We start from the raw sequence: 27,878 nt of genomic DNA, 5'->3' as shown, positions 1-27,878 counted from the left end.
GAGACTTTCCAGAGGGGTTTTTTGAATTAATTTTGTTGGACCAAAAATAACGGTACTTGTCATATAACGATTTTAATAAAGTTGAAATTTCTCCAAAAACGGCTCCAACGATTTTGTTAAAGTAAGTTTTAAGACAAGGTCTATCTATCAATGAAAAAATATTTTTTTTTTTTGAAAGTCATTATTAACGGTACCTGCCATAGAACGGTTTTATTTAAATCCGATTTTTTCTGAAAGTATTTTACTAATTCGATTTCAACGTTTTTTTTTTGTAATAAAGTATTTATAATTTAATCCACACAGGCCTATTCCTGACATTTATTTGAATGGTGTAGTGCTTCCCAAGTGTGAAAAGTTTAAATATCTGGGGTCTATGATAAATAACGAAGGTACTTGTGATGACGATATCAATCATCGCGTAAGCGTAGGGTGGATGAAGTGGCGGGAAAATTCTGCTATCTTCTGTGATCGAAAAATGCCCCCTAAGCTGAAAGGAAGGCTCTACACCGCAGTTGTGCGTCCAGCACTCACATACGGTTCACAATGTTGGACAATGTACAAAAAGTATGAGATTAAGTTAACGGCAGCTGAGATGAAGATGCTTCGCATGACAGCAGGAGTAACAAAGCTTGATAGAATTAGAAGTACAAAGATCCGAGGAAGCCTTCATGTTAAAAATACCATCTCCCAAAAAATTGAACACGACCGACTCAGTTGGTATTGCCATGTTCAAAGGAGAGATCCTGAGAGCCCCGTCAAAAAAGCAATATCATATAACGTTCCAACACGAAATAAAAAGAAAGGTAGGCCTAAAAACTCCTGGTACAAGCAAATGCAAAAACACCAGCATTCAGTTGGCCTCAGAAACGAAACAATACAAAACCGGGAGGCTTGCCGCCGATTTCTGAGGTCAACCCGGCGAACCCCACAGGCGGATCACTAGTGTGAAGCAGTAACGTGGGAAGGTTATGATCCCCTCGACATCGAGATCATAACAGCGCCGAGAAAAAGGAAGAAGAAGAATAAAGTATTTATAATTTTAATATACAGACCTATTCTGTTATTCATTTCACGTGAATCCGAATATTTTCTTCCTTTATCACGTCAAACTAGCCGTGAAAAATCTCTAACTTTTGAAAGCAAAGTGCTGTTTCCGTCTGTTTTAGAAATTCTAATGGAAAAAAATTTGCTAAGGTTTAATTTTAGTTCCTATTTAAACGCTTCTTATTTAAGACTTTTAATACAGTAAAATAAGGTGAAAAAAGGGGTAAATCTCGGAGTGAATGCTAATAGAATTTTTTTTTGCTCAATATCTTCGTTTTGGCATTCTATAACATACCTCAAAAGTCTAGAAAAATCTAATGTCCGCGGACTTGCGGACATAAGATTTTTTTAGATTTTTGACATAAGATATAGAATATAAAAACAAGATTGTACCAGGATGTTTTTGAGTGCATATCACAAAATGTCCCCTTTTTTCAAAAAATACCAATTTTTCATAGATATGAATGTTTTTTTCATTGCATTTTTTTGATTCCTAATAATAATGGATATGAAAACCTTCATGCAAAATTTGGTTCCTCTACCATAACTTTTAAGGGTTTTTCGTTAGTAAGTTTGCAACTGTTATAATAATATGGGTTGACAGATGAAAAACTGGTATTATGTAACTTTTTACAAAGACGTCAGATTGTCTTGATTTTAGATTTTTTGGCATCAACATTAAAAAATACCTCGAAGACATGTATCATATGTGTATATAATACCATTGTCTATTATTGCTAATTTTGAAAATCTCCTTTCGCGCTTTGACCTTAAAAATCGCGACTCGCGGACATTAGATTTTTCTAGACTTTTGAGGTATGTTATAGAATGCCAAAACGAAGATATTGAGCAAAAAAAATTTTAATTAGCATTCATTCCGAGGTGAAACCCTTTTTTGACTGGATTATTTCACGTGAATCGAATATGAATGAAAATTAATTTTTGGATTTTTAAAAAAATTTTGAATTTTTTTCTATTAATGTTTCGAAAACCAGACATTGATTTTTTTTTGAAATTTTGGTTTTAGATGTTGATTAGTAATTTCTACAAAATGGCATATCAATTTTATTTTAAAACTTTTTTTTCCAAAAAAATCATTTAAAAAAAATTAGTTTTTTTAAAAAACGGCTCTAACAATTTTGAATTTATGAAAAACGACATCGAAATGCAAGTAAAAATACAAAGATTATTTTGTTCATTTTTTTTTTTTTTCAGTGAAAAATTTATTGCTAAAAACATTTTTACTTTTTGGCAAAAGTAATTTTCATTGCATGCGTTGGTGTTATCTTGAATCCTTGTAGCGCTTCTTTGGCGGCGCTACTCTGCAACTCTGTAGCGAATTCCACAAATGCAATATCATGTCGATTCGGCACCAATCGTACCTCCTTGAATCCAGGGAATTGATTGAACAACATTGAGAGCATCATCTCATTTGTTTCTTCAGGTAAATTGGTAAGGAAAAGAATTTGATTTGGTGGCTGTTCGGCAGTCGAATTGGATGCTGCATTTTCTGCTCCACCAGTCTTTTTCTTTTTATCCCTGAAAAAAAAGGAAACAAGACAAATTAAAAAATCTCATAAAAATACACAAATATCCACTTACTTCTTTTCTTCAGTAGCTGGTGCCTTTGGCGGCTTAACCTTTTTGGGGCGCTCTTTGAAGGTTCCCTTGATTTTGGCAACCACATCGCTGTCCGTCTTCGAATAGGCGATTCTCATTGGTTTGTCATAAAATGGAAATCCTTGCATTGTACGCAAGGCATTCGAGGCACTCGAGATTTCTTTGAATATAACAAATGCTTGTCCTCGCATTTTGAGCGTTTTCAATGCAACTATATCCAAGATTTGTCCAAATTGTGAAAAAATCGCATAGAGCGACTTTTTGAGTTCTTCTTTTTTGATTTTTTCATTTAGATTATTTATGTATATGGTTTGATTTGGTCGTACATCCATCATTTAAGATTAATTTTCTTTTATTTTTTATTTAATAAATAATACTTTTTTTTATCTCAAAAAAAATGCAAACGATTAGACCAAAGAAATTTTTTAGCTTGGAAAAAAACACCGGACCACATTCGTTTTTCGTGTTCGTTTAATATTTTGACGTTTTTCTTTGAAGTGATATTCTTCGTTCAAATGGTAGTGTTTGATTTTTTTTTTAATATTGAACGATTACGATATTAGAATGGGTGTGTTCATATGTATGCAAAGAGTAATGTTGGTTTGAGAATGGCAGAGATGGTTCAACGCTGGTTCAAGCATATTTGCAGCCTTAACACTAGCTGTACAGCTATTAAACCTCAGCTTAACCACTGATTTCAGGAGATAAAAGTTGCTGAACCATAGATTAAATGTTTGTAAAAGTTGCCTCAACGTCAACAGATAAGTAGTCGTTGACCAGCTCTGATTCAAGCTTATAATTGACTTGACTTCATATGACTCTTGGCCTTTACGACGAAATTACAATATAAAGCAGCATTCCATTGGAGTGGGAGGTGGTAGTTGACTCATGAGTAGATCTAGTACTACAAATAACACATGAACTTCTACTCAAGGAGATAGGAATGTATAGTTGTTGTAGTAGATTTCTACTCACGAGTAAACTTCCATCTATAATAGAACAGGAACAGGTACTACCCCCTGAATACAATGGTGTAGCTGTGGCTGTAGCTTGTAGCGCAAGTTGAAGAATTCCAAACTTATACCTTAGCTGTAGCCTACTTTTGTAGGGTTTTCCCTCAACAAAATTTGACAGTACTTTAAGATACAGCTACATTTGTACCATTGTATTCAGCAAGTTAATCCTTAAACTACACTGGCCATTTTTGAAAAAGTACAAATGTGAAAATATTTTTTTCTTGCTAGCGCATTTTGTTTAGACAAAACACAACAAATCGTTTTTAAGACCTTAAGGGCCAGTTGTACAAATATTTAATCCGTGATCAGCAACTTTTATCTTCTGAAATCGGTAGCAAGGCGGAAGTTTAGCACTGGTTCAAGGTTCATATAAGTAGAAATAGCCACATTCATGCTTGAACCACAGTTGACCCGCAGCTAATCCGCCGAAATCGGTGGGTTAAGTTCCTGATCCGAGGCTGAACCACGTTTGTACAACTGGCCCTAATACTACGTTTCCACCTATAATAAATCCAAGATTTAGCTAAGTAGATTTAACATAAATCTCGAGTTTTATATTAAATCTCGGATTGAAAGTGGCTGAAAATATTAGATTTAGGGTAGCTGAACCCAAATCTGAGATTTAGCGAAGTAGATTTAAAATAAATCTCGAGATTTATTCTAAATCTACTTAGCTAAATCTCGGATTTAGCCTAGGTGGAAACATAGTATAAAATAAGCTTTCTGCATTATTTTTGAAATGTTTCCATTTTTGGAAATCATCACAAAATCAGTTTAAAGTCTCATAGCATGTTTTCAGTAGGTGTGTTTTTTTGTTTATCTATATAGATTTTGTTCAAAAAAAACGACATCGAGATTTTTGAAATCAAAACAATTTACGTGTTAAAAACAACAAAAACTTTATCTGTATAGATTTTTGAAAAATCCAGATAATTATCCAGATTTTACTTTCTCTCAATAAAAACAGTAGTGCCAAGGTACTTTATTTGTTGTGTTCATACAGAAATATCTGAAAATATTAACAAAAAAAAAAAAGCGGAGAAAACGAGGTTTGAAAAAAACTCTCATAGAAAAAAATAATCAAAAATTTGTTTGACATGGTTGCATTGAAATGTTAATATCTCGAAATATACGCAATGCACTTTTCAGATAAAAGTCTTAAATGGATCCTGATAAGATTGTTGAACAGATATGTATATAAAATTACCAAAGTTTTTTCGAAAAATTAGAAATAAAAATAAAAAAGTTTTCACATTTGATTTTTAAAAAATCGACAAAAAATTCAATATGGCTACCTTCAAACGCTTATAACACAAGAACGACGCAACTAATGTTAATGGTCTTAAAATGTAGCTAAGAATACCCTACTAACAATTTTGCTTTTATAAAGGCTTGGTCACACCGAAGGGTACATACGGTAGCGGTACGGGTACTTGTATGAAAAAAATTCCAAACTGACATATCAACGTTCAGATGTGGAATTTTTTTCATACAAATATCGTTACCGCTACCCGTACCTCTACCGCATACCCTCCGGTGTGGCCAAGCCTTAAGGCTTGGCCACACCGGAGGGTATGCGGTAGCGGTACGGGTAGAGGTAACGGTACTTGTATGAAAAAAATTCCAAACTGACATATCAACGTTCAGATGTTGAATTTTTTTCATACAAATATCGTTACCGCTACCCGTACCGCTACCGCATACCCTCCGGTGTGGCCAAGCCTTTAAGGCTTGGCCACACCGGAGGGTATGCGGTATAGCGGTAACGATATTTGTACTAAAAAAATTCCACACCTGAACGTTGATGTGTCAGTTTGGAATTTTTTCATACAAGTACCCTCACCGCTACCCGTACCGCTACCGCATACCCTCCAGTGTGGCCAAGCCTTTAATGCTTTACAGAAGCAACAATTGCTTCTGTAAAGCTTTATAGAACCAAAATTGTTTGTCGGGTATACAGATAATTTTTGGTTTTTTGTGAAAACATTTTTTTTGAATCCAACATGGATGTAATGGCCTTTCCACTTCGGAGTTAAAAAAAAAAAACAAAAGCAACATTTTTGACAGATAGCTGCCAAAGTATATGTACAGTGGTGCCAAATGTTTGCATGGATTTAAAAAATCTCGATGTCGTTTTTTTGCACTAAATCTATATAGATAAACAAAAAAACACAGCTATTATGCATATATCTTTATAAGAAAAAACTTTTTAGCTTATATTTGTTGGAATTGAACACTTAGTAAAGAAGCTGCGAAGAAAAAAAAATCATTTTTTCATATAAAACCGTTTTTTTCCTAACAACTTCAACCGATTTGAGCGAGCCAAAGACGAATGATATTATACATTTTTTTTACATATTATTAAACCTTAGACCCTAATAAAACTTTTGACCACTATTACATTGCAAAATTAGGGTACTTTTTTTCGGCCATACAAAAGTGACACACCCTAATATGTATAAACAAGTTTGAACGAAAAAGAGACAAATATAGAAATTTGTTCCTATTTTGATCCCAGATCATTGGTCATAATAATACGCAGCTACACGGAGAAAAAATAAGGTATGAACTACCTTATTTCTGGTATATTTAACTTTAATGTAAAGTTTAAATAGGGATGACTCCCCAATAAAATGGAATTCACCTTACTTTTCTAGTAAATTTATAGCTTAGGATTAACTTTACAGTAAAGCCTTTTTTTGTATGACTTTCTAATAGAAATTACTAGAAAGTTAGGTACATATTTTACCTTACTATAAGGCTGAAAATACTGATTTTTAAAGTAAATTGAACTTCTCTATGGAAGGTATATAATTTAGTTCCAGATTGGATCAAATAAAGTCAATTTCATTTTTATTGATGACATTTTTCTAAATAAAATTGTATGCATTTATCTTACAAAAATTAAAATACAAAAGTTGAATTTTGTAATTATTGAAAAGCATAACTAGGTAACACGTACTTAATCCTCAAAGCTATTTAGAAGTAAGTAACGTATGACCCTGTTATGTTTTTCAATAATTACATAAATTACCTAGTTTATTATAATTTTGTAAGGTGCAAACAAACAATTTTATTTAGGAAAATATCATCATCATCAATAAAAATGGAATTGACTTTATTTGATCCAATTTTTATCTAATTCTTCATGAATTAATTAGATTGAATGATGTTAATTCATATGGATACCTATATATTATTCTAACACGAAAAAAATATGCTATCCGTAATTACGGAGCCAATAACAACGCATAAAGGAACACAAAAAGTAATGAAAACATTTCACTTCCAAAAGAAAAACACAGATTTTATTTCTTTATTAATTATTCCGCACCCGGACACCTAAAAGCTTTGACAAAAAAAAATTTCCAAAACACATGGAAGACAAAATGGCAGACTTTTCAATGACAGCAATTAAGAGTTATTACTATGTATAGGGGAAAATTCCTAGAATTAGGTAATATTATTACCTTAGTATAAGGTAAAACTTATTCACAAAATAGTTAAATTTGTAAAATATGTTTTACTAGAATCTTAAAGTGAAAAGAGTCATACACTTTTTTGGATGAAGGTTTATTTTACTCTACGTAAAGAAAATATTGCTACTCGTAAGGTATATACTACTTTATTTTGTTCACCATAATTTTCTTGTACAAATTACTTTACGGAACCAAGAAATGTTCAATACGTAAGGTAAATTTTACTTAAAATCTAGGGCTTTTTACTTTAATTTCCTTACTAGTCATATGGAGTATAAAATACTAGATTCATTTTTCTCCGTGTACTCTTGCAAAGGAATAGAAGTAAAAAGTAAACGCTGCTGATATTTTTATATGAAAAACCATGCTAGCTCCGTTCCTTTGCAATGAAATTAGGTGATCTAGAGGATTGAACTTAAAATTTTCATGGAAGCACGGCTATTGTGTTCATTTTATCAAAAAATAAGTAGTCTTTTTCCTCGGAGGGAAAAACCAGTAGTAGAAATCGGCATTAGAAAAATCATCAAATGTAGTCGCACCTTAATATCGTAAATCAAAACCAATTTCTCAACTTCACATTTCATACATGTCATCGAACGAGAAAACCCCAAAAAAAAAAAGAAACACAAACGCAAATCCTTCAAAAATATATTTTAACACGGCAACTTCAAAAAATCGCGCGTATGTGTGTGCATGTGATGTTATTTTTTGTTAAATTATTTTAAGTGTTTTTCTTTTTTTTTTTTAACTTTTATTTTGTTTTATTATATACAAATCAATCTCTTTTTTATATATAAAATCAATTAAAAATACATGTTTTAAAAATGTCCAAAAACAAAATAAATATCACAAATATCGAATCGGATGTTATTGAAGTCAAATCAAAGGTAAAATTTTTAATTTAATTTTTTTGTCTCTGCTGTAAATGTAGTTGGGTGTAGTAAGTAGATGGGAAAAAAATGTCAGAATGTCCACGGACATTCTTCTCTAATTTAAAATTCCACGAACTAAAAGTAGGGAAATTATTCATGAATTTTCTTTCTTAAAGGAATTTATAATCTTTTTATTAAAATACCATTTTTATCTAGAATCAACTGATTCATCCGAAAGCAATTTCCCCCCGAGAGATTGGTTTGTCTCTCTTGGTGCAATTTGCTGCAGTCTTCATGTCAATCAATCAATCGGGGGCGAATCAACAGGCAATAAGAAAAGAAGAACAAGTAATTTTTTGTCCTGTTCCAGTTTTTTGTTTGAGATGCATGCATTTTTAAGGAAATACTTTCTCAATTTCTTTTGAAACAATTTCCTATTCATTGAATTTTCTTTTATTTGATTTTTTTTTTATCTTGGATTGAGAGATTATGTATTTAATTTTAGGTTCAAGGGCAGCTCAGTGCCAATTTATAATGAAAAAAAAAAATTATGTAAAAAAAAAATGTATTATGCAGTTTGGTTAGAAAAAGACTTGTTATTCAATAGTTTTTTTTTCTTTCAATTTGTCGATATACAAAGAAAAGACAATGCGACGACGATAGACATGAAAATTCTATTCAACTTTGTATTTATGTTATGTCTCATATTGGTTTATGGATAACATAACCATTTTGAGATTATTTTTATATAGGTAGCAATATCCCATTGCCTTTTACGTGATATACATGAAGACAATGATGAGTCTCTTGGACACAAGAATAAATTTGATTCTTATTACAAAGACTTTTCTGTGTCTCTAATGAAGACTAGATAATATGATTTTGCTATGAATCGAAATTTAGTTTGCGTAGGTAATTAGGAAACTATAAAATGATTTTCCGAGAATTTGGATTGGAAGCTTGTTTAGTTGAACAACAATGTCTATTACTCATCGAGCAAACCATTTGTTTGCATAAAGAAACATATTTCAGTAGTTGGTATAAACTGTCTGATAAATGTAATTTAACTTAAAAGAAAAATGAGAAACAAATTTGTCCAAGAAGCAAAAAGATAAATGTGCATCTGCGTTAATTTAAAAACGGATCGCGTAGTATTTAAGTAGCGAGATAGACTGTATCTAGTTTATTAAAATGTACCAAACATATTCCAATTATTATTATTATTATAAAAAATCGCAAAAACCGTAACTGACTGACTGACTCACTCACTGACAGATCATCAAAATTATGGGAAACTTCCCGATAACTTAGAAACTTAAAATTTTACACGGTGATAGGACCTGTAATGTATACAAAGGGAAAAATCGAAAATTTGAGATTTTCAATTCAGGGGGCGTGGCATCCGCCCATTTCCGCTGAATTTTAATCAATTATTATAGAGCACTTCTGATTATCGTAGAATCTTGAAATTTGGTAGAATGGTAGAGCTGGTAGTTTTAAAGTAGTTTAAATTTAAAAATTGAGAATTTTAGCCAATGGGCGTGCCAACCGCCCATTTTCACTGAATTTTCATCAGATAAAGAGATTTTCAATTCTACAGCCATACCTTGCAAAAAGTAGTGAAATCACAACAAAAACATTACTGTTAAAAAAAGAGCCAAGTTCTTCCAAGTTCTACCAAGTTCTAAAGTTTGAGTTCAAATTCGTATTAATAAAATTTTGATTGTTTACTTGGCAATTTTTGAAATAACTTTAAAATCGGTAATCAAAAGAAAAATTGTCAAAAGGACAATCAAAATTTTATTGATACAAATTTGAACCCAAACTTTAGAACTTGGTACACTTTAACATCTCAGTACTTTTTGTGCCAGCATAATTTCAACATAGGAGAACCTGGCTCTTTTTTTAACAGTAATGTTTTTGTTGTGATCTTCTTTTCCAAAAATGGGTCTTATTAGCTTAACATCTTTTTTTTACTGAATAAAAATTAATTGACAACTTCCTAAGATCCTACGTACTAATAAAGATGCCTCTGAATAATGGCTAATATGCCTATAAGGCGCTAAATGCAATGGAAAACGCCATTTTAAAACGTACTCTGTTGGTAAGATAAGATTTAAGTGTTTGTCGGACAAAAACAAGGCTCACTTAGACCTTATGGTTGCTAGTGAGTTAGGAACCTACTATTCGAGTGACTCGGAGATTCTTTACGTTCATTTTACTAGATTACTAGAAGAAAAGGGCAGGTACAAAGAATTATTGAATAGTTTCATTTTCTTCTTCATCCATTCAACTCCTTCGGAAGTCATTAGAGAATACGCCCAGTCATTTGTCTTCTTATTAAAAAGAGTCCTGTTAGAATACCTATAGTGAAGCTAATATGCAGTCGATTTGACAAGCACTTCGAACGTTTCAAGTCTATACATAGCCATATTTGTGTGGTCGCTAGTCAGGTATTACTTGTTGTTCCTTCTTTGGCGAGTTCATATGCCTTCAAGTTGCCCAGAATGTCTTTATGATGCGGCACCCATGTGAGGTGATTGATGAACTGCTCAGACATCTCCCTTATATTTAATTGTCTAGGACCGTGATTGATTTTATAGAGACAGAGATAAGATATTTAATTGCTGCCTGGCTATTCGGAAAAATCCGAATATACGTGTTGGATATCACATTTTCTCTGAACCCAGATAGAACATTCTTAATCTGGAGTTTTTTTTTTAGAATGATAGTGTGGCCAATATGATTACTGGTCCACTGTAAGTTTGCTTTGCGACGACTAACTGAGTTTTCTGGTACCATACTACTTCCCCCAATTAAATACAAAAGCAGCACTTGTAACGGGCCCGAACCATACGGCTGTAATAGAAAAAAACATAATCAAAAACATGAAAAAGATGTGGAGAGGAGGTAAATAAAAGCAAAATTAGGAATGACACTCCTAGGGTTTATATTTGGATTACACACATTATAGCGGATCTCTTTGCCCAAACCTTATTTAACAGCGGCTTGAATACTTTCAAAAAGCTAACATGTCAGTTTTAGATACGCTTGGTGTTTTTTGATTTCTTTTTTAAAGTTCGGGTGTCGTTTCGATCCCAAGATTTTGGATATTTATGCTTAATCTGTCTACGCTCTTTTATCCCTTCTCAGGATTTTCTGTGTTTATTTAGTTTATTTGGCTAACGAGAGCCATTTAAGTAAATTAATGATACAATATTTAAAATTATATTTTAAATTATTCTCAATAAATAAATCATATAAGTATTTCTTAATTATATATGTACATAAGTGATAAAAATAAGAATTCAAATTACAATTTAAGAAGAATAGAAATCGGTATGTTTAAGTTATTTTGTTCAAATAATAAAGTCCTTAGCATGAGTTGAAATCATTCTTTTACTGAGAACACAATACATTAATACAACACGGAAAGACAAAGAAGAGAAAGAACAAGATAAGAACATATAACACTCAACTACGTGGCACAGAGGGGGAGACGTAGTTGAAAATTACACGGTGTAACACTCAAAATATACGCGGGTGGAGACCTATCAGGTTTTGTAGAGCTAGTCGCACTGAATACGAAACGGTATTTGAAAATCCCCTAACACCCCCAAAATCTGGAGTTACGGGCAAAAAACGGTTTTTTGGACCTTCGCCCATTGAAAAAATTCTAGCTTCGACAATTTTTTACCCATTTTCGATTTTTTTACAGTTTCTGATAGAAGATAAATATACCTTTTTAACAATGTATAAAACATGTAACTCGGTTAAACCACTTAGAATTTATAAGATGTCAAAGTTCAAAAATTCAATTTTTTTTGTCATTTGCCCAACTTCGGCATCAATTTAAAGTATATGTTTTCAAAACAACATGCTATTTAAAAAATATATTCTAAAACTATATCTATTTCCCAATTGATCGAGGTATTTTTTATGAAAATCACTTCAAAATTGGCTTAGAAAAAAAAAATTTTCGATTTCAACCCAGATACAGAAATTCGAACTTTTAGGTATAGAACAAAAATGTTGTTTCGGCACTTAGTAGGATAAGTTGGGCTCCAGGATTTGATGAAGGGTTTTTGTAGAGGAGCTAAATACAAACAATTTTTTTCTTTAGGAGGGGGGTCTATCTCCCCCCGTTTAGGTGGGAGGGGCATTTTTCTAAAAAAAAATTATCAAAATAAAAAAAATTATTAAAAAACAACGGCAACACTTACAGTAATAAATGATACCATTTCCAAAAGGCAAAATTGTGCATTTGATTCTAATTTTTAAATCAATATAATATTACCAATAGTTTTTGAAATAATCGATTTCAAAGTTAAAAATAGGGGAAACAAATTTTTTTAAAACTCATTTTATACTATTTTTGTCCAGACTGTGAATTTTAGTAAAAAAATTACTCACACAGAAAACTGCCCAATTGATTCCTTATCGAACCGTGAAAACTATATGTTTCTATGTCTTCTAGTTTTTGAGAAAATTGAAAAATAAAAACAAATAAAAACAAAAAATATTTTGAAAAAAGAAAAATCTGATAAAATAATTTTTCAATTTTCCCAAAAACTAGAAGACATAGAAACATATAGTTTTCACGGTTCGATAAGGAATCAATTGAGGCAGTTTTCTGTGTGAGTAATTTTTTTACTAAAATTCACAGTCTGGACAAAAATAGTATAAAATGAGTTTTAAAAAAATTTTTTTCCCCTATTTTCAACTTTGAAATCGATTATTTCAAAAACTATTGGTAATATTATATTGATTTAATAATTAGAATCAAATGCACAATTTTGCCTTTTGGAAATGGTATCATTTATTACTGTAAGTGTTGCCGTTGTTTTTTAATAATTTTTTTTTATTTTGATAATTTTTTTTTAGAAAAATGCCCCTCCCACCTAAACGGGGGGAGATAGACCCCCCTCCTAAAGAAAAAAATTGTTTGTATTTAGCTCCTCTACAAAAACCCTTCATCAAATCCTGGAGTCCAACTTATCCTACTAAGTGCCGAAACAACATTTTTGTTCTATACCTAAAAGTTCGAATTTCTGTATCTGGGTTGAAATCGAAAAATTTTTTTTTCTAAGCCAATTTTGAAGTGATTTTCATAAAAAATACCTCGATCAATTGGGAAATAGATATAGTTTTAGAATATATTTTTTAAATAGCATGTTGTTTTGAAAACATATACTTTAAATTGATGCCGAAGTTGGGCAAATGACAAAAAAAATTGAATTTTTGAACTTTGACATCTTATAAATTCTAAGTGGTTTAACCGAGTTACATGTTTTATACATTGTTAAAAAGGTATATTTATCTTCTATCAGAAACTGTAAAAAAATCGAAAATGGGTAAAAAAATGTCGAAGCTAGAATTTTTTCAATTGGTGAAGGTCCAAAAAACCGTTTTTTGCCCGTAACTCCAGATTTTGGGGGTGTTAGGGGATTTTCAAATACCGTTTCGTATTCAGTGCGACAAGCTCTACAAAACCTGATAGGTCTCCGCTCGCGTATATTTTAAAACCTCATTTTTGTAACACCGTGTTATCTTATGTTATCGCACAGGTGGCTTCAGTTTAGCTGGCGATTTAGAAAAAACTTCTGAACCGACCGTTGGGCTCGAATCCACGATGCCGGCTCTAAAGTCAACTACCTATTCCTCTGTGGCATGGCTAACTGCGGTTTTAAAAATATTACAATATTTGAAGATCATTTTACATTGTTTGAAACAAAATCAATGCGATCATCTTCCAAAAGTAATCATTATTTTTTTCTTCTATTTCTACAGTTTGATGCCGAATTTCGTAGATGGGGCTTTAAGCGCAATGAGCCCACAACTTTTGAAAATTTCTCTGCCTTAATTGAACAACTACATAGACTAAATAATATACAATTTTTGATTTTATATATTGATCCTCGTGATAATGACTTATTGCCTATTAATAACGATGACAATTTTGGAAGAGCCTTAAAAACCGCAAAGCCTTTACTAAGAATTATCGTTCAGAGAAAAGGTATGTTAACTTAAATCAAATTAATTAACAAAGCAACATTATTATGCTTTTTCGTATTTTAAAGACTATTTTGAAGATTTCTCTGGCTATGGAACTATGAAACCACGTAGTAATATCATAAGTAGTATTCTTGGACAAACGCCAGTAAAGACTAAGGCCCCAACCATATCTAATCCGCATGATTTTCGACAAGTTTCGGCTATTATCGATGTTGATATTGTCCCTGAAACGTGTCGTAGAGTACGTTTACTCAAACATGGTAGCGATAAGCCATTAGGATTTTATATAAGGTTTGTTTTAAAAAACACAACATGCTTTTGAAAAAGAGTTAAAATTTAATAATTGATATAATTTTGTAGAGATGGAACCTCAGTTCGTGTTACAGCTAGTGGACTAGAAAAACAACCAGGTATATTTATATCTCGTTTAGTACCAGGTGGTTTGGCAGAAAGTACTGGTCTTCTAGCTGTAAATGATGAAGTTTTGGAAGTTAACGGGATTGAAGTCGCTGGAAAAACTCTAGATCAGGTAAGACTTAGTAAAAAAGTTACTTAAAAGAAATTAATTGAACTTGAATTTAAAAACTAAATTAAGGTCACCGATATGATGGTCGCAAATAGCTCGAATCTTATTATAACAGTCAAACCAGCCAATCAACGAACTTTGACTACACCCCGACGGGGTTCATTTTCTCGAAACAGTCAATTATCGAGTGGTTCGCATCACACAAACCACACCAATACATCAGATGAGATCGAACAAGACGACCAGGATGAAATAGTCGATTTGACTGGTGTAACTCTTGATGACCAACAACACAACCACATCCAACCGACTCCGCCCAATGCAGCTACAGAGTCCAAAGACGGCGTTTTGCACTTATAAACAAAAAAAAAACATACTAGTTAATTAAGAATTATAAAAAAATCAACTTAAAGTTAAAACAAAAAATTAACATTTTTTCTAATCCAATTGCATGGTTATTTATAAATTATTATTACATTATTATACTATTGTTCAATTAAAAAAAAAAAAAAAAAAAAACTCAAAAAGACGTACTTAACTATAAGCAATAAAATATAAAAGACAACTGAAAGCAAGATTATTTTGCATAATATACAAACACTAAAGTGTACACTTTATAAACAAAAAAAAAAAAAAACTTTATTCATAATAATTATTGTATTCAATAAATAAATCTTTTTTATATCACGCAGCTATTTAGATATACCAACTGTTTTGAACGGTTTTTTCGCATTGGAATTGTTATCAAATAACTAGAATAAATCAAAAATAAAATTTTAAATTACAAAATAAAATCGCTATTAAAAAATTCACTTAAAAATTATTTGATAAAAAATTAAATTAATACATAATTAAATCCAATTAAAAGTATAAAATAAAAAAAAAAAAAACATCATCACTGTAATCATGTAGAGATATTCCATTATATTTTATTATTAAATATATTTACATTCCATATTTTTTAAAACCCATGGTTTTTGGCTTCAATTTTCAAGAATTCTTTATAAATTTCTTCTGTGGAAATAATTGATTTTCTAAAAAGGTATGTTTTTGTTTACTTATCTTTTATTTTAACCCATTATTTTTATGTTTGTGCACAGTGTTAAAAGAAATAAGATTGCTCAACAGCAATGGAAGTCATGATTATCAATTGAGGAGTCTCAAAAATCAACAACGTATTTGAAAAAAATAAGATCAAGAATATCATCATCATTCTGAAAACGAAAAAAACAGCAATGGTTTGTGAAATAAAGTGCAATTTTCTTAAACAATATGCATGACTTGGTAAGCAGTAAGAGTCAAACCGGTAATGTTTTTTGAAACTCCTTTTAAATAATTTGTTTCCAATTCTATTGACTTCGAGGTGAGGAATTTGATTGTTGATGATTCTCATGAGCTCCTTGTGTAGTTTTAGTTAAAAGTATGTATTTAAGTGTGCAACACATAGAACTTCAATTAACAGCAAAAATAATACCGTCTACTCTTAACTCGCAACAAAATACATAGTCTTTTAAGCCTCACCTACAACATCCTATTCCCAATTTTATTTTAATGCCTCGAACCGTTTTGATTTTACTATCACTGCATGAGAAAACTACAATCGATCACAATGCACCAAACCCCGAAAAGTACCCAAAAGTTAATTTTAGTAACTTCGCAATATTCAGAGAACAACGCCAAGGCCAAATAGTTTGAATGCAGCTGACCAAAACATTTGGTTCAAAAATCCATTAAATATCTTGGATTTTTTTTACGACTTCCACGAGATTATAAGCACCAAGCTAAATTTGTGTGGATTTCATACACAATAGTCAGCCGGACAAAATATCAAGGAAAGAAGAAAAAGAGTTGTAGCGCCAATTAAGTAAGTAATATTGGATTCATAAAAATGATAAACAGTAGAAAACGAGATTATGAGAAGTTTTTTTTTTTTTTAAATACATTTCTTAGCATTAAAAAAACTACGTTTTCCTGTTACCACTTGAGATTTTGTAATATTTTTTACGGAAGATGGATATAGGATAAATACTAGGAAGTAATAACAAATTGAATGTTGAAAATGGTGATTTTCTTTATAGGACAAGTATTGATTTCATGTGAAAAAATTTTTCGATTTTTTTATAAAAACCAAAACCAGCATTGCGATTATGCAGAAGTTTTTCGGTTTGTCTGTGCATCCATCTGCATAACCAGCTGGTGCCTAAACGGGTGGACAGATTTGCTTGAAATTCGGTACAGATAATTTTTTTGTATTTTCCAAGTTTCGTTTTGTTTTGTTATATAATTCTCTTAGAGCGTGTACCTCTCATACACAATTTATAATACATATTTATGATTTATTGATATTTTATCAAAAACATTTTTAAAGATTTTGATTAAATTTGATATACACTTTTGCAATGCAATGTAAAGGTAAAACAAATTTGATTTTTGAGAAGCAGTAAGTAAGTGAAAAATGTTAGAATTTTGAAAACAGAATTTGAAAGCTGAAATATTCTAGTTTTCAGATATTTTATATATAAAAAAATTAAATACTTTCGTTATCACTTTGTTCTAAAAAATATGCATGTAGTAAAAATTTACAAATATTTAATTTTTTCATGAACGAAAATGAAAATTTTGTTTGAGTTAAATATTTATTAAGATTCAAAATCCTGTAAATTAAGCTCTTATAGTTAATTTATAAAATTTGTGTGAAGATTCTTAATGTATTAACCGGACTTTGAGTAAAACACTACACTAAAAAATGAAATCTCAATATTTCTGCAAACAATAATGCTACAATTTTATGAGCCATTCTTTTGCTTTAAACATTTGAATAGAATTAAAGGGTCATGTTTATGTAAATATTCTTCACTTATGTGTTGAATTTGAATAACCAACCCTCCAGGTGGTTTATTGCTCTAACCACTAGGAAGCAAATTGTTAAACCATTCATGGCAAGCCTTGAATACTCCGTAATGTTTCTCTCAAGTTTCATTATCCTTGACTCCGGGTTGAAAATATGAAATTTTCGAGGAAAGTTGAAGCCTTAAATTTTTCATTTTAGAAATGTCTTCTTTATTATACTCCGAGTTTGACAAATTTATTTTTTTATTCTTAAAATACAAAAAATCTTAATGTTAAAAAATTACATAATGTAATCTATTCTAAGTGTTCATCAAAATTTAACAAATGCTTCTCTTCTTTAATATTCGAACTAAATTCCGCATGTTCATATTTGCTATGATCATTATTGCCGTTGTGTGATTCTTCGATAATACTTAAAGTATGATTTGAGAAAGGAACACCTAATTGTTTTTCCAAAAGTGCAATTTCCAAAATTGTTTTATGATTTAAAAGTTCAATACGTTTTACCATAAGTTTTTTCTTTTTCAGTGAAAGTAATGATGATTGTCCAAGAGATCGATTTTTTACTAGAACAAAAAAAAACATACATTCAAAATTTAAGTTTAATTCACTGCAATTGAAAATATACCTTTTTTGATACGAGGTTGAAAAGATCTTGGAGGAACTGTAGTAGTGTAAGCACCAGTAATTAAGGGCATTGATGTTGATGAAGCGGAAGCAGCTAGATTTTCAAGAAGTTCTGAAGTTGCAACATATTCTGTAAGTTTATTTTTGCACATATCTTTAAATATCACGTTTTTTAATTAGTTAATCAGAAAGTATATCTTGAAAAATCCAGAACTTTAAATAAAAAACCCGGATAAAATGTTAAGGTTACTCTTTATTTTTTGGATATCAATTTGCCTAGTTTCGGTTTTGTACAAAGTAACAATTTTTTATATTTTTAAACGAAATTTTGACGAAGGCCATTTCATTAAAACTAGCATGTTTTTTTTTTTTTTAATTTGAAGTATTCAAAATTTTTGAAAGGAAAATTGCATTCAAGTAGGAACTTAAACTTAATAAGTCAACGAACTCTGAAGGATTCTTAAGTCCATCGATCTTGAAATGTGCAAATGGGTATATTGAAACAAATAATTTAAATCAATCGAAGAAGTCGAATTCAAGCTAAAAAACTTTACGGATCCTCTTAATTATTATTATTATTTATTATTATAATTTAGATTCATAACTACTTTAAAGAGTTTCTTGTCCGCTTTAAAGGGTCTTTAACTGGAAAAGCTGTTTCGCCAGTTCGCTTAATAGCCTGTGTTTGAATAATTGAAATCGTTTCTTTAGAATTCGAAGGTTTTTCATCCTTAACAAGAACTTCTGTGTTTTCAAGTATTTCTTTGAAGCTATCCAATGATTGTTCTAACTCACTAAATGGATCCTGATTAAGAGATGATAATGAATCCATACTACATCTGGGTTCATTCTTTATCATAACCAATTGCAAATCGGGTACACTTTCAGATTCATTATACACTTTCTTAGGCAGATACTTTGAATCCAATTTTAATTTGATTCGAGAGCCAAACATAGCTTCATATGGACTTTTTTCAACTTCTGAATTAAATGCAGTATTTTTCATAAATTGAACAATTCCCAATCGTTCAGTCCATTTTGTAGTTTTATTATCAATCATCCAAGTTCTAAGCAATTCTTTGATTTCTTGATTAAGTTCTTGATAGTTGTCAATGTTTATATTACGACCGTGCGAAGGCTTTCCTTGAACCAATTTAATTTGTGACCATATTGGTCTTACAGTATCAATGATTTCATTGCATAGTTTGTTCTCACTATGTATATGCAATATACATGGAGCACCAACCATAAGAAAGATATCAAATAATTGTTGAGTTATTTCTGCAGCACCCAGTGCCTTGAGTGGCTTGAGAACTATAAATTTTGTTGAATTTTCTTGATAAATGAGAACAGAGTTAAAATTCTCATCTGGCTGAGACTGAAAGTCAATGAAATAGACATGAGATCTATTATTGAAGTTGGTTGTTCGAAAGTTTTCAGCTAAAGTTGCTTTTTTATCGCCTTTCGGATGACAACATTCACATAAATCTAAAAATAATTTCAATTGAGCTCTGGTAATGTTTTTATATTGAGCACGTATTTGCTTCAACATTTTGTCCCTACCACCGTGACCATTTGATGTATGTGTAGAATATAGAATGTCGAATAGCTCATCAGAATGAACATATATTTTGGGATTCTTTTCACTTTCAGATTTTGGTTTAATGAGTTTTTCACATCCTTCTATAGTGTAAATATCATATCTTTCAATAAGACGATAATCACGAGTTGATTCTTGTTCTTTGAAAGTTTTTATGCGCTTGATATCTTTTATAATTGAATCATATTTTTCTTTAGTTAGTAAAACACTATTGTAATAGCCTTCTTTACTAAATAAATCCTCATAAAATTTTTTCCTCATTTTACTTTTCCACGGAGTATCGAGGTTCTTTTGCATTTTTGTACAGATTACAAAAAACAATAATAACAATAAACACAGAGTTATTCGTCTATTTTATATTTTTTCAATCTGACTTCTGACAGATGCATTATAAAGTATCAAATCAAGTTGGACAAATTAAAAATACCAAATAGTACCTAATTTTACTACTCATCATGTACTATAGTATTAGTAGGGAATTTGTTCACGATTGATGATACAAACTAATAGCATTTTTATATTTCTACTCATTTCGTAAAAATGGTCATTTTGTAGGTTTTTTTAACTTGTCTCTTGACTTTTGAAATTTTAACTTTTTCGGAAATTTTGTCTGTTAGTTAACATTTAACATTTTCATATGCTTACATATATTCGTTGCTGAGTCGAAGTCGTCTTAGTGCAGTTAGTAGCTGTAACATTTTTTGACTTTGACACTTAGGTGGCTTTGGCCTAGCACGATATTTATTGGGACTTTTCGTTAATCTCCAGGGGAATTTTGTTTCCCTTGGAATAATTTTTCCCCCGGAATTTATTTTGCGATCGTGAATCTTCCACAGAAATCCAAAAAACATCCAAATTACATCAAAGTTTCCCAGGAAAATTGATTACCGATTATAATAAATTCCGAGGAAAACTTTTTATTATGATTTTCATTCATTTCCAGGAAAATTTTAATTTTTTACTTGCGTTTCGGGCAAATTTAGAATTCGTAAAAGAATTGAACCCGAGATAACAAGTTTAGTAGCTATTGGTTTTGGCTCAGTCCCTAGTGGGGTAAATTATTTTTTTATGATCAATATTTAAGATACTTGCCATATCACCTTGACAAAAAAAAAATATATACAATTACTGTAGAACATAAGGTTCTACTTTTAAAGTTAACATAATTGTTGGACCGTTGTTAACGGTACCTCTCATTGAACCGTTTTCTAGATTTCTGAATTTATCGAATCAACCGGTTTCAATTAAAACTTCTGTACAAAACGTTTTATAACCTAAATTCAAAAGTTTAAAAATATCAATTTTGGATATTTTAAAAGTATTTAAACATTTTTTTTTATATAATTCTTCTATGAATGCTTTAAAAAAATTCAAACTTTATAAAGTATGGAGCTCATTTTTTTTTTGTGTTAGTCGAGGATTGATGATTAGCTTAGGAAAGAAATGGCGGTTTTTGTGTTTTGTTTTTGTTCGATTAAAAGAGCGCCATCTCCGCTGAGCTTCGAGCGTGAAGGCGACGATCGACGTGATATCTTTGTCACGAGTGCCGCTTATAAAGCACCATCCGAAATAAAGTGAAGACAGACAGAATATTAAAACTGAGGTGGTCAGTTTTGTCTGTACGTGACGGTTGCCGGTTGAAAAATGATCATGCAAAAAGTTTCTATGTCTATAAAGTTACTTATTTAACCAAAATCAATTTTCTCTTAAAATATAATATACATATTTTAAAAATTAAACAAATCAGCTAAAGCAAGTTCCGAACCCTAGGTTGTTGTTTGTAAGTGCGCATAACACTGTACATCATTTGGAGTAAAATCAAAATGAAGAACTTTCTATTTTTGTTTTTCATGCATTTGACATTTGCAGATTGTAGCAATGCACTAGTAACAAACAGAAGATAGCAGTCTTGGAATGTTTAAGTAAACCTTTTTTCTTCTTTAATTTCTAAAGTCAATTGTAAATTAAGCATAAAATCTAGATAATTACCTTCTGTGGGTTCTTCTAGATGAATTCCATTGATGCATGTCGATTCCCTTCCGACAATATCCAGTACAATTTTATCACATTGTGTTAGTTGACATTTTTTTCCTCCTTCTTTCTTTGAGTTTTCTATTTTTATCTAAAAAAAGAAGAAACAAAATAAACAAAACAATTGTTGTTGTTTGTTTATGAATATGAATAAACATTCTTACAAAAGTATATTTGCGGCAATTTTGCCAAAATGTATCTCGAACATAGGTCCAATCTTTACTTGCTGATACAATATTAATACTTCGTGCAACATCATAGACTTCTTTCCATTTATCACTTTTTATTTGTTTAGTTAATGTATCAGAAAAAACACCAAATAGAATATCTTTGTGTTCTCTTATTTTGGCCAGGACTACCATTTTCTTTTCCATAGCGAATTTTTTCATTCTACACATGTTTTCCCCGTAACCAGACATATGGACCAAACAATGACGTTGAACTTGTTATACTGAACTGAAATAACAAGTTGAGGGATTTTTTTCATTTACCACAACTCTTGTTATTTTTCGAATTTTAATCGATGAAATGGTTGTTGGCATTTCCTATATACGGTTGGTAGATAGAAAGAGAAACTGGTAGGTATTTGTATACACTTGTGAATTGTACAAATGGGAGTTGTTGTTGTTAATGATGCACGGATATAAAAGAATTAAAAATCCCCAAATCCTTGTTGTTGTAGGTACTGCGCCTTCGCGCTTGCTCTTATTATAGTTATGGTGATTCAAAATTGTGTAGGTACATAGCTACTTTGTATACAGGTACCTATAATAGTTTTTAAATGCAGTTAATTTAAATGAAATTTTAAAAAATTAATTTTTCAAGGTGTTCTATTATTCTTGCCCATGCTAATTTTTGACTTTATGGTCAATTTAAGTCGAAAAGTTGGTAATAAACATAGTTATTAATTTTAATGTAGGTACTATATGGCAAGTTTAGGATTCAGCATAGTACGCACATACATAGATCGAACTAAATTTAGCCGAGCTAGCGAAAAGAGTGGGTTTTCGATTTAACCACAAAAAATTTCACAGCCACACAAAAGAACATTTTTGATTTGGGGGTGCGCCCATGTTAATGATATGTTTTAGAATCGCTGAAACCAAATTCGAAGTCTATTTTCACAACCTCAAAAAAGAAGTTCGTTTCAGGGTGTCTCTGACACCTTTTTGAGATTATCTAGAAAACCTGAACTGATCGAATGAAATGGACTTTGGATTCAGTTTCAGCGACCAAAAAAACATGTTATTAACATAGCCGCATCCCTAGGTCGGAACAGGGTATTTTTTGAGCACGCAGAGAAAAAAGTTCTGACCTGGGGGTGAGTACCTATGTTTTTTTGGTCGCTGAAACCGAATCCGAAGTCCGTTTCACGCGATAACGTCAGGATTTCTAGATAACCTCAAAAATTTGTCACAGACACCCTGAAACGAACATTTTTTTCTGGGGTTTTCAAAATAGAAAGTAAGATAGTCGCACCCCAGATCAAAAAAAATTTGTTTGTGTGGGTGATGTGACATTTGTTTCGGTTATCTCGAAAACCTGCCGTGATGAGGCAAAATAGACTTCGGTTTCAGCGACCCAAAAAACATACGATTAACATAATCGCATCCTCAGGTCAGAACTTTATTTTTATGTGTTAGGGCTTGAAAAAAAAATATCTCAGAAAAGTATTTTGTTTGTAGGGGGACATACTCTAGCTCCAAAAAAAAAATTCATTCGAATGAATTCCCAATAAAATTAGTCCAAACAAAAAAATCGGGGTTCAAAAGACCCCAATCTCCAAAATCTGCAAAAATCTCCACATACCCAAGAATTTTATTTTGTAACGGAAAAAAATTAACACTAATTTAAACATAATTCGATTACCTCATTGAACTGTTTGACTTAGAAATCGTATTAAAATTAAAGAATTATTTAATGCATATTTTGAAAACTTATTGTTATAAATAATATACATATTTTTATACATACCACATTTAATTTTAGTCAAAAACAAGCGGTTAAAAATCAACATTTTTTTTACTCTTAAGCATTTTCACTCTTAAGCACTATTTAAATGACCAACGAATTAGCGAATGAACGAACAAATAAAATTTAATGTATTTTTAAACAAAAACTGTATTAAACAGTAGCAAGATAACTAGTGTTTAATATGTTCAAAAAAAAAAATGTTTAACATTTTAATTTCTAAAATAAGAAATATTTCAGAAAACCATTTGTTCGTACGAACAAACTTGTATTCGTAACAACCAAATTGTTTTTTCATATTTTTTCTTATTTTAGATATTAAAATGTAATTTTTTTTTAACTTTAGTTAGCTTGCTGTTGTATTATAGAGTTTTTATTAGAAACATTAGATAATTTAGAAATACATTAAATTTCATTCTTTCGTTCATTCGCTCATTCCTTGGTCGCTCTAATGTAAATAGTGCTTTATTATGATTTTAGATGGTTAAATTGAAATGCCAACACATTTTCTCTACCTAAAATGATGTTGCGCTAGCGCAACATTTTTTTGGATCTTCTCTTGGTTTTTTTTTTGTTTGGCTTTTTTTTGGGGGATTTTAGGCTTATCACCATTTTGTTTTTTTTTTTGGGATTTTCTATTTAGGATTATCGGTTTTCGTCATTCAACGCTAACCCTTGTTTGTATTCCGAAAAAATCTGGTTTCTTTTTAGGTACTTTTCAACGATCTCTTTTGAGCGAGCGCTAGAATGTCGTGCAAAATATTGCGTGATTCACCAACTCCACTTTTTGATTTGAAATCAACGACTTTACTACAAGTGCAGTATGGAATAGTGCTTATGTAATCAACGATCAAAAACGACATAAATCTGAATTCCAAATATTCCTACTCTACTCTCTATAAGTTAAATAAAAGTGATACCTTTATTGGTGGGCCGTAATGTATTTTTAAAAGCTTCTATAACTAATTTCAACAAACCTTATATACAAATTTGGATAAGCTGCACAAATATTTATATTTGGTTTGTTGATCTTACAAAATCTGATTCAACATAATTTTAATTTAAACATGTATTCCATTTGTTTCTTGTTGCTAGAAAATCAAATATGTATTTATATTCTTAAACTGCAATAAAAAAACATATACAAATAACTTACTTATACAAGCGACACAGTCGTGCATAGTGCATTTCATTTAAAAAGTTTTTGAAAAGCAATTGTTATCAATTACAATGCAACCAAAAGATATTGCTTTCACAAAAAGAAATGTCGAACCACAAAAATTAAACACAAGAAAGCTACGCAGTAAAAAAACCGAACTTCCGGTTTTTGCATTAGTAAAAAAGCATTTATGGTCTACTCCGTGCTTTCAACAGTTAACCTGTAATATCCGGGTGGTCATTTATTGGTCATGTTAATTATATATGTATCTGTTTTATTTTCCTTTAGAAAATTGTTCAAGTTATTCTTTACAAATATATGACGCATACGCCACAGTGACTTACCTTACATAAATTAGATAAAGTCAAAAATCCTTCTTATTCAATTATCTTTGATCTTAGTCGAATTTTCCTAGACAATAATTAGGTATTGGCATACATACATATAAAAATATTTTTTCTAGAGCAGTGCTCTAAATAGGTAAGCAATTATTCTGTAAATCTAATGCTAATAATATGTATCCCAAAACGACATGATAAGGGCGGTTCTCTCCGTAGAACCTATTCAAGATTTTATTCTCAAGATTATGTGAAAGATATTGATAAAACAATTAGGATTAATGATTTGAGATTCAAAAATTTTTATTTGGATTCGAACATTTGATAGAAATGAAGCCAAACGCCTGGTTGGTGGCAGTAAAGCTGACCACAGTTGATTTTTTCCAAAAAACTAGTATAACAGGATTTAAATTGCTAGTTTTTCTTGGAAACTCTAAATTTTTAAAGTATGTTATAAGATATTAAATTATAACCACGTTTAAATTATCACCACGTTTAAAAAAATATTTTTCAGAACTCTTTGGATACCATTTTTACTAACTGGCGTGGTTGCAGCTGCCTACATTACTAGCCATTGTCTTCTATATTTTGAATTAAATCCAACCGTGACTTATGTAAACTCATTTCGACATCCAGTTGCTGAAGTTCCATTTCCCGGAATCTCTATTTGCAGTGTTAATAAAATAAGCAAACGAGCAGTAGAAGAATATGCAAGAAATATGTAAGTTACATTAAAATAAATTAAATATTTTATAACTTTTCATTTAATTTACAGAACTAAGATGACCAAAGGTCTTGATGAAAAAGATCTTATTAAGAGATTTGAATTAATTGGAGGACTTTTCGATAGTACCGGATTTGACATTGATGATGCCTACAATTTACAAGTACTCCTCGATACTGTATTTTCTACGAAGCCTGGTTTCTTTGATGTTTATCAGTTTCTTAAGAAAGTAGGTTTTAAATCCCCAAGAATTACATAAAAGCTAACGATATAATGTCTTCATATTTTTGAAAAAGTTGGCTCCAAAATGTGAAGAACTTCTTCTAAAATGTAGCTGGGCAGGAAAAATATATCCTTGTAATGAACTCTTTGAACTAAGGGTTTCTCCCGAAGGATTTTGTTGTATGTTCAATTACAATCGGGTGGGACGGAAAATAATGTAAGTTTTTAAACTAAACTCTTAATTCAGTTTAAATCTACTTTCTATTTACACTAAATTTAAAGGCCAGTGCAAGTAAGACATCTAAATGTAATTGGAACGGATATGGGCTTAAAAGTCTTATTGAACTCATCAGTTAATGACTACTTTTACAGCCAACGTAGCACTATTGGATTTATAATTCAAATTTTCAACAGTGTATTTTATCCAGATATTTTAACAGGAGAATTGTCTGAGTTTCCACTATCACCGAACAGTGATATGTTGGTGCCGTTGCAGATTAATATTATTAACAGTGATGACGAAATAAGAAAATATAAAATAGGACAAAGGCTTTGTTATTTTGCTGATGAACAGCCACGAGGATATGGCATACAATATAGCCAGCCAGAATGTCTGCTCAAGTGTAAACTTCAAAACATACAAGCAGTTTGCAATTGTATTCCATTTTATACGCCTAGAGATTTTCTTGATCCTCCGGTAAGCTATTGTAATTTAGGACACTTGGAATGTTTGAGTAAATACAAAGGTACAAAACAATTACATTTTTTTTATTTATTGGACAAATTTAAAAATATTTTTTTTTTTTAAATTCATAACAGTAACATGGACATCTTATCGACCAACAGAGGAAACACCTGATTCGTTAAATGAAATGGAATATGCACTGACTTGCGGTGCATGCAATCCACTTTGTAATTTGGTTGAATACGAATACCAATTAGATAGGTCGGACTTAGATCCGGAGAATAATATGTTTGAGCTGGACGAATTTTTGTAAGTTAAGTTTTGTAATGAGTTTTGCCCGTTCGAACTCAAGTCTATAGATAAAATCCTTTAGGATTTGAAGTCATAGAAATCGCCACGTTGAACAATGCAATATACTAAAATTTAATGAACCACTTTTTCATTTCCCCAGCTCCGAGATGCTTAATTAATTATTGTATTTTACATAAACATTTATTTTTGTTTCCTTCAATTTCTAGATTCAATGAAACACATTTGGAAGAATCTAGCCTTATACGCATTTACCATCCTTCGCCTTTTTGTTCACAATATAAAAAACAGCTTATTTATTCAACTAACGGCCTATTGGGTAACTAAAAATATTATTTATGTTTTAAATTTGTTAAATTAATGGAATATATATATATTTCAGCTAATATCGGAGGAATTCTTGGCGTAAGTATAGGTTGTTCACTGATGAGTTCGATAGAAATTGGTTATTATGCAACAATCAAGTTTTACAAATATTGGAAAAGATCACGTGAAACCAGATCGATTGGTAGTCTTAGCAACCGTTTGTAGAAATACAAATATTGTCTGTTTTTAGTCACTCTTTAAAAAAAAGCTTGTAAATGGTTATTTAAAATTGACTACAAGATTATAAGCACATAAAATGGCTGAGGAAATTTTTTGTAACGTTTAAAAACCCTAAAATGTATTCAATTTAAAAAAATGTTACAATTATTATCAGCGCACAATTAAAGACAAACGTGTTAATATAAAAAGTATCATTCTGCAAAATAAATAAACACTGATAAGCAGTTTTAAATTTAAAAATTAA

At 30.8% G+C, this 27,878-nt stretch overlaps 4 protein-coding genes across 6 annotated transcripts; 2 read left to right on the top strand and 2 right to left on the bottom strand.

Moving 5' to 3' along the window:
* Positions 1-2,242: 2,242 nt before the first annotated feature.
* Positions 2,243-3,133, bottom strand: LOC129909309 (U1 small nuclear ribonucleoprotein A). Its single transcript, XM_055986393.1, has 2 exons — positions 2,647-3,133; positions 2,243-2,583 (listed from the first exon to the last, which is right to left on the bottom strand). The coding sequence occupies exons 1-2, from the start codon at positions 2,997-2,999 to the stop codon at positions 2,286-2,288; spliced, it is 651 nt and encodes a 216-aa protein (XP_055842368.1). The 5' UTR covers positions 3,000-3,133; the 3' UTR covers positions 2,243-2,285.
* A 4,688-nt stretch (positions 3,134-7,821) lies between these two features.
* Positions 7,822-14,964, top strand: LOC129909304 (partitioning defective 6 homolog gamma). Its single transcript, XM_055986388.1, has 5 exons — positions 7,822-8,046; positions 13,822-14,047; positions 14,112-14,337; positions 14,407-14,575; positions 14,642-14,964. The coding sequence occupies exons 1-5, from the start codon at positions 7,984-7,986 to the stop codon at positions 14,930-14,932; spliced, it is 975 nt and encodes a 324-aa protein (XP_055842363.1). The 5' UTR covers positions 7,822-7,983; the 3' UTR covers positions 14,933-14,964.
* Positions 14,965-15,265: 301 nt separating this feature from the next.
* Positions 15,266-22,436, bottom strand: LOC129909310 (uncharacterized). Its single transcript, XM_055986394.1, has 3 exons — positions 21,845-22,436; positions 21,639-21,771; positions 15,266-15,324 (listed from the first exon to the last, which is right to left on the bottom strand). The coding sequence occupies exons 1-3, from the start codon at positions 22,097-22,099 to the stop codon at positions 15,317-15,319; spliced, it is 396 nt and encodes a 131-aa protein (XP_055842369.1). The 5' UTR covers positions 22,100-22,436; the 3' UTR covers positions 15,266-15,316.
* LOC129909297 (pickpocket protein 28-like) lies at positions 18,069-27,878 on the top strand. Of its 3 annotated transcripts, none has more exons than XM_055986377.1 (8): positions 18,069-18,181; positions 25,663-25,869; positions 25,924-26,101; positions 26,169-26,311; positions 26,377-26,840; positions 26,914-27,088; positions 27,298-27,407; positions 27,471-27,878. In XM_055986377.1, the coding sequence occupies exons 1-8, from the start codon at positions 18,123-18,125 to the stop codon at positions 27,617-27,619; spliced, it is 1,485 nt and encodes a 494-aa protein (XP_055842352.1). In that variant the 5' UTR covers positions 18,069-18,122; the 3' UTR covers positions 27,620-27,878. The 3 variants fall into 3 exon arrangements, with proteins under 3 accessions (XP_055842352.1, XP_055842353.1, XP_055842351.1); XM_055986378.1 differs by lacking the exon at positions 18,069-18,181 and adding an exon at positions 21,506-21,571; XM_055986376.1 differs by lacking the exon at positions 18,069-18,181 and adding an exon at positions 25,464-25,594.

The sequence above is a fragment of the Episyrphus balteatus genome, chromosome 2 (assembly GCF_945859705.1).
Source record: "Episyrphus balteatus chromosome 2, idEpiBalt1.1, whole genome shotgun sequence".
NCBI lineage: Eukaryota > Metazoa > Arthropoda > Insecta > Diptera > Syrphidae > Episyrphus > Episyrphus balteatus.
This window is presented reverse-complemented; position numbering and strand designations above follow the sequence as displayed.

Coding starts and splice junctions, on each gene's coding strand:
- LOC129909297 (XM_055986376.1), top strand. CDS start 25,479: ATGAAGCCAAACGCCTGGTTGGTGGCAGTAAAGCTGACCACAGTTGAT. Junction 26,102..26,168: donor TTTATCAGTTTCTTAAGAAA/GTAGGTTTTAAA, acceptor TTTTTGAAAAAG/TTGGCTCCAAAATGTGAAGA. Junction 27,408..27,470: donor TTCAACTAACGGCCTATTGG/GTAACTAAAAAT, acceptor TATATATTTCAG/CTAATATCGGAGGAATTCTT.
- LOC129909309 (XM_055986393.1), bottom strand. CDS start 2,999: ATGATGGATGTACGACCAAATCAAACCATATACATAAATAATCTAAAT. Junction 2,584..2,646: donor CCAGCTACTGAAGAAAAGAA/GTAAGTGGATAT, acceptor CTTTTTTTTCAG/GGATAAAAAGAAAAAGACTG.
- LOC129909310 (XM_055986394.1), bottom strand. CDS start 22,099: ATGTCTGGTTACGGGGAAAACATGTGTAGAATGAAAAAATTCGCTATG. Junction 21,772..21,844: donor ATTGCCGCAAATATACTTTT/GTAAGAATGTTT, acceptor TTCTTTTTTTAG/ATAAAAATAGAAAACTCAAA.
- LOC129909304 (XM_055986388.1), top strand. CDS start 7,984: ATGTCCAAAAACAAAATAAATATCACAAATATCGAATCGGATGTTATT. Junction 8,047..13,821: donor TTATTGAAGTCAAATCAAAG/GTAAAATTTTTA, acceptor CTATTTCTACAG/TTTGATGCCGAATTTCGTAG. Junction 14,338..14,406: donor CCATTAGGATTTTATATAAG/GTTTGTTTTAAA, acceptor ATAATTTTGTAG/AGATGGAACCTCAGTTCGTG.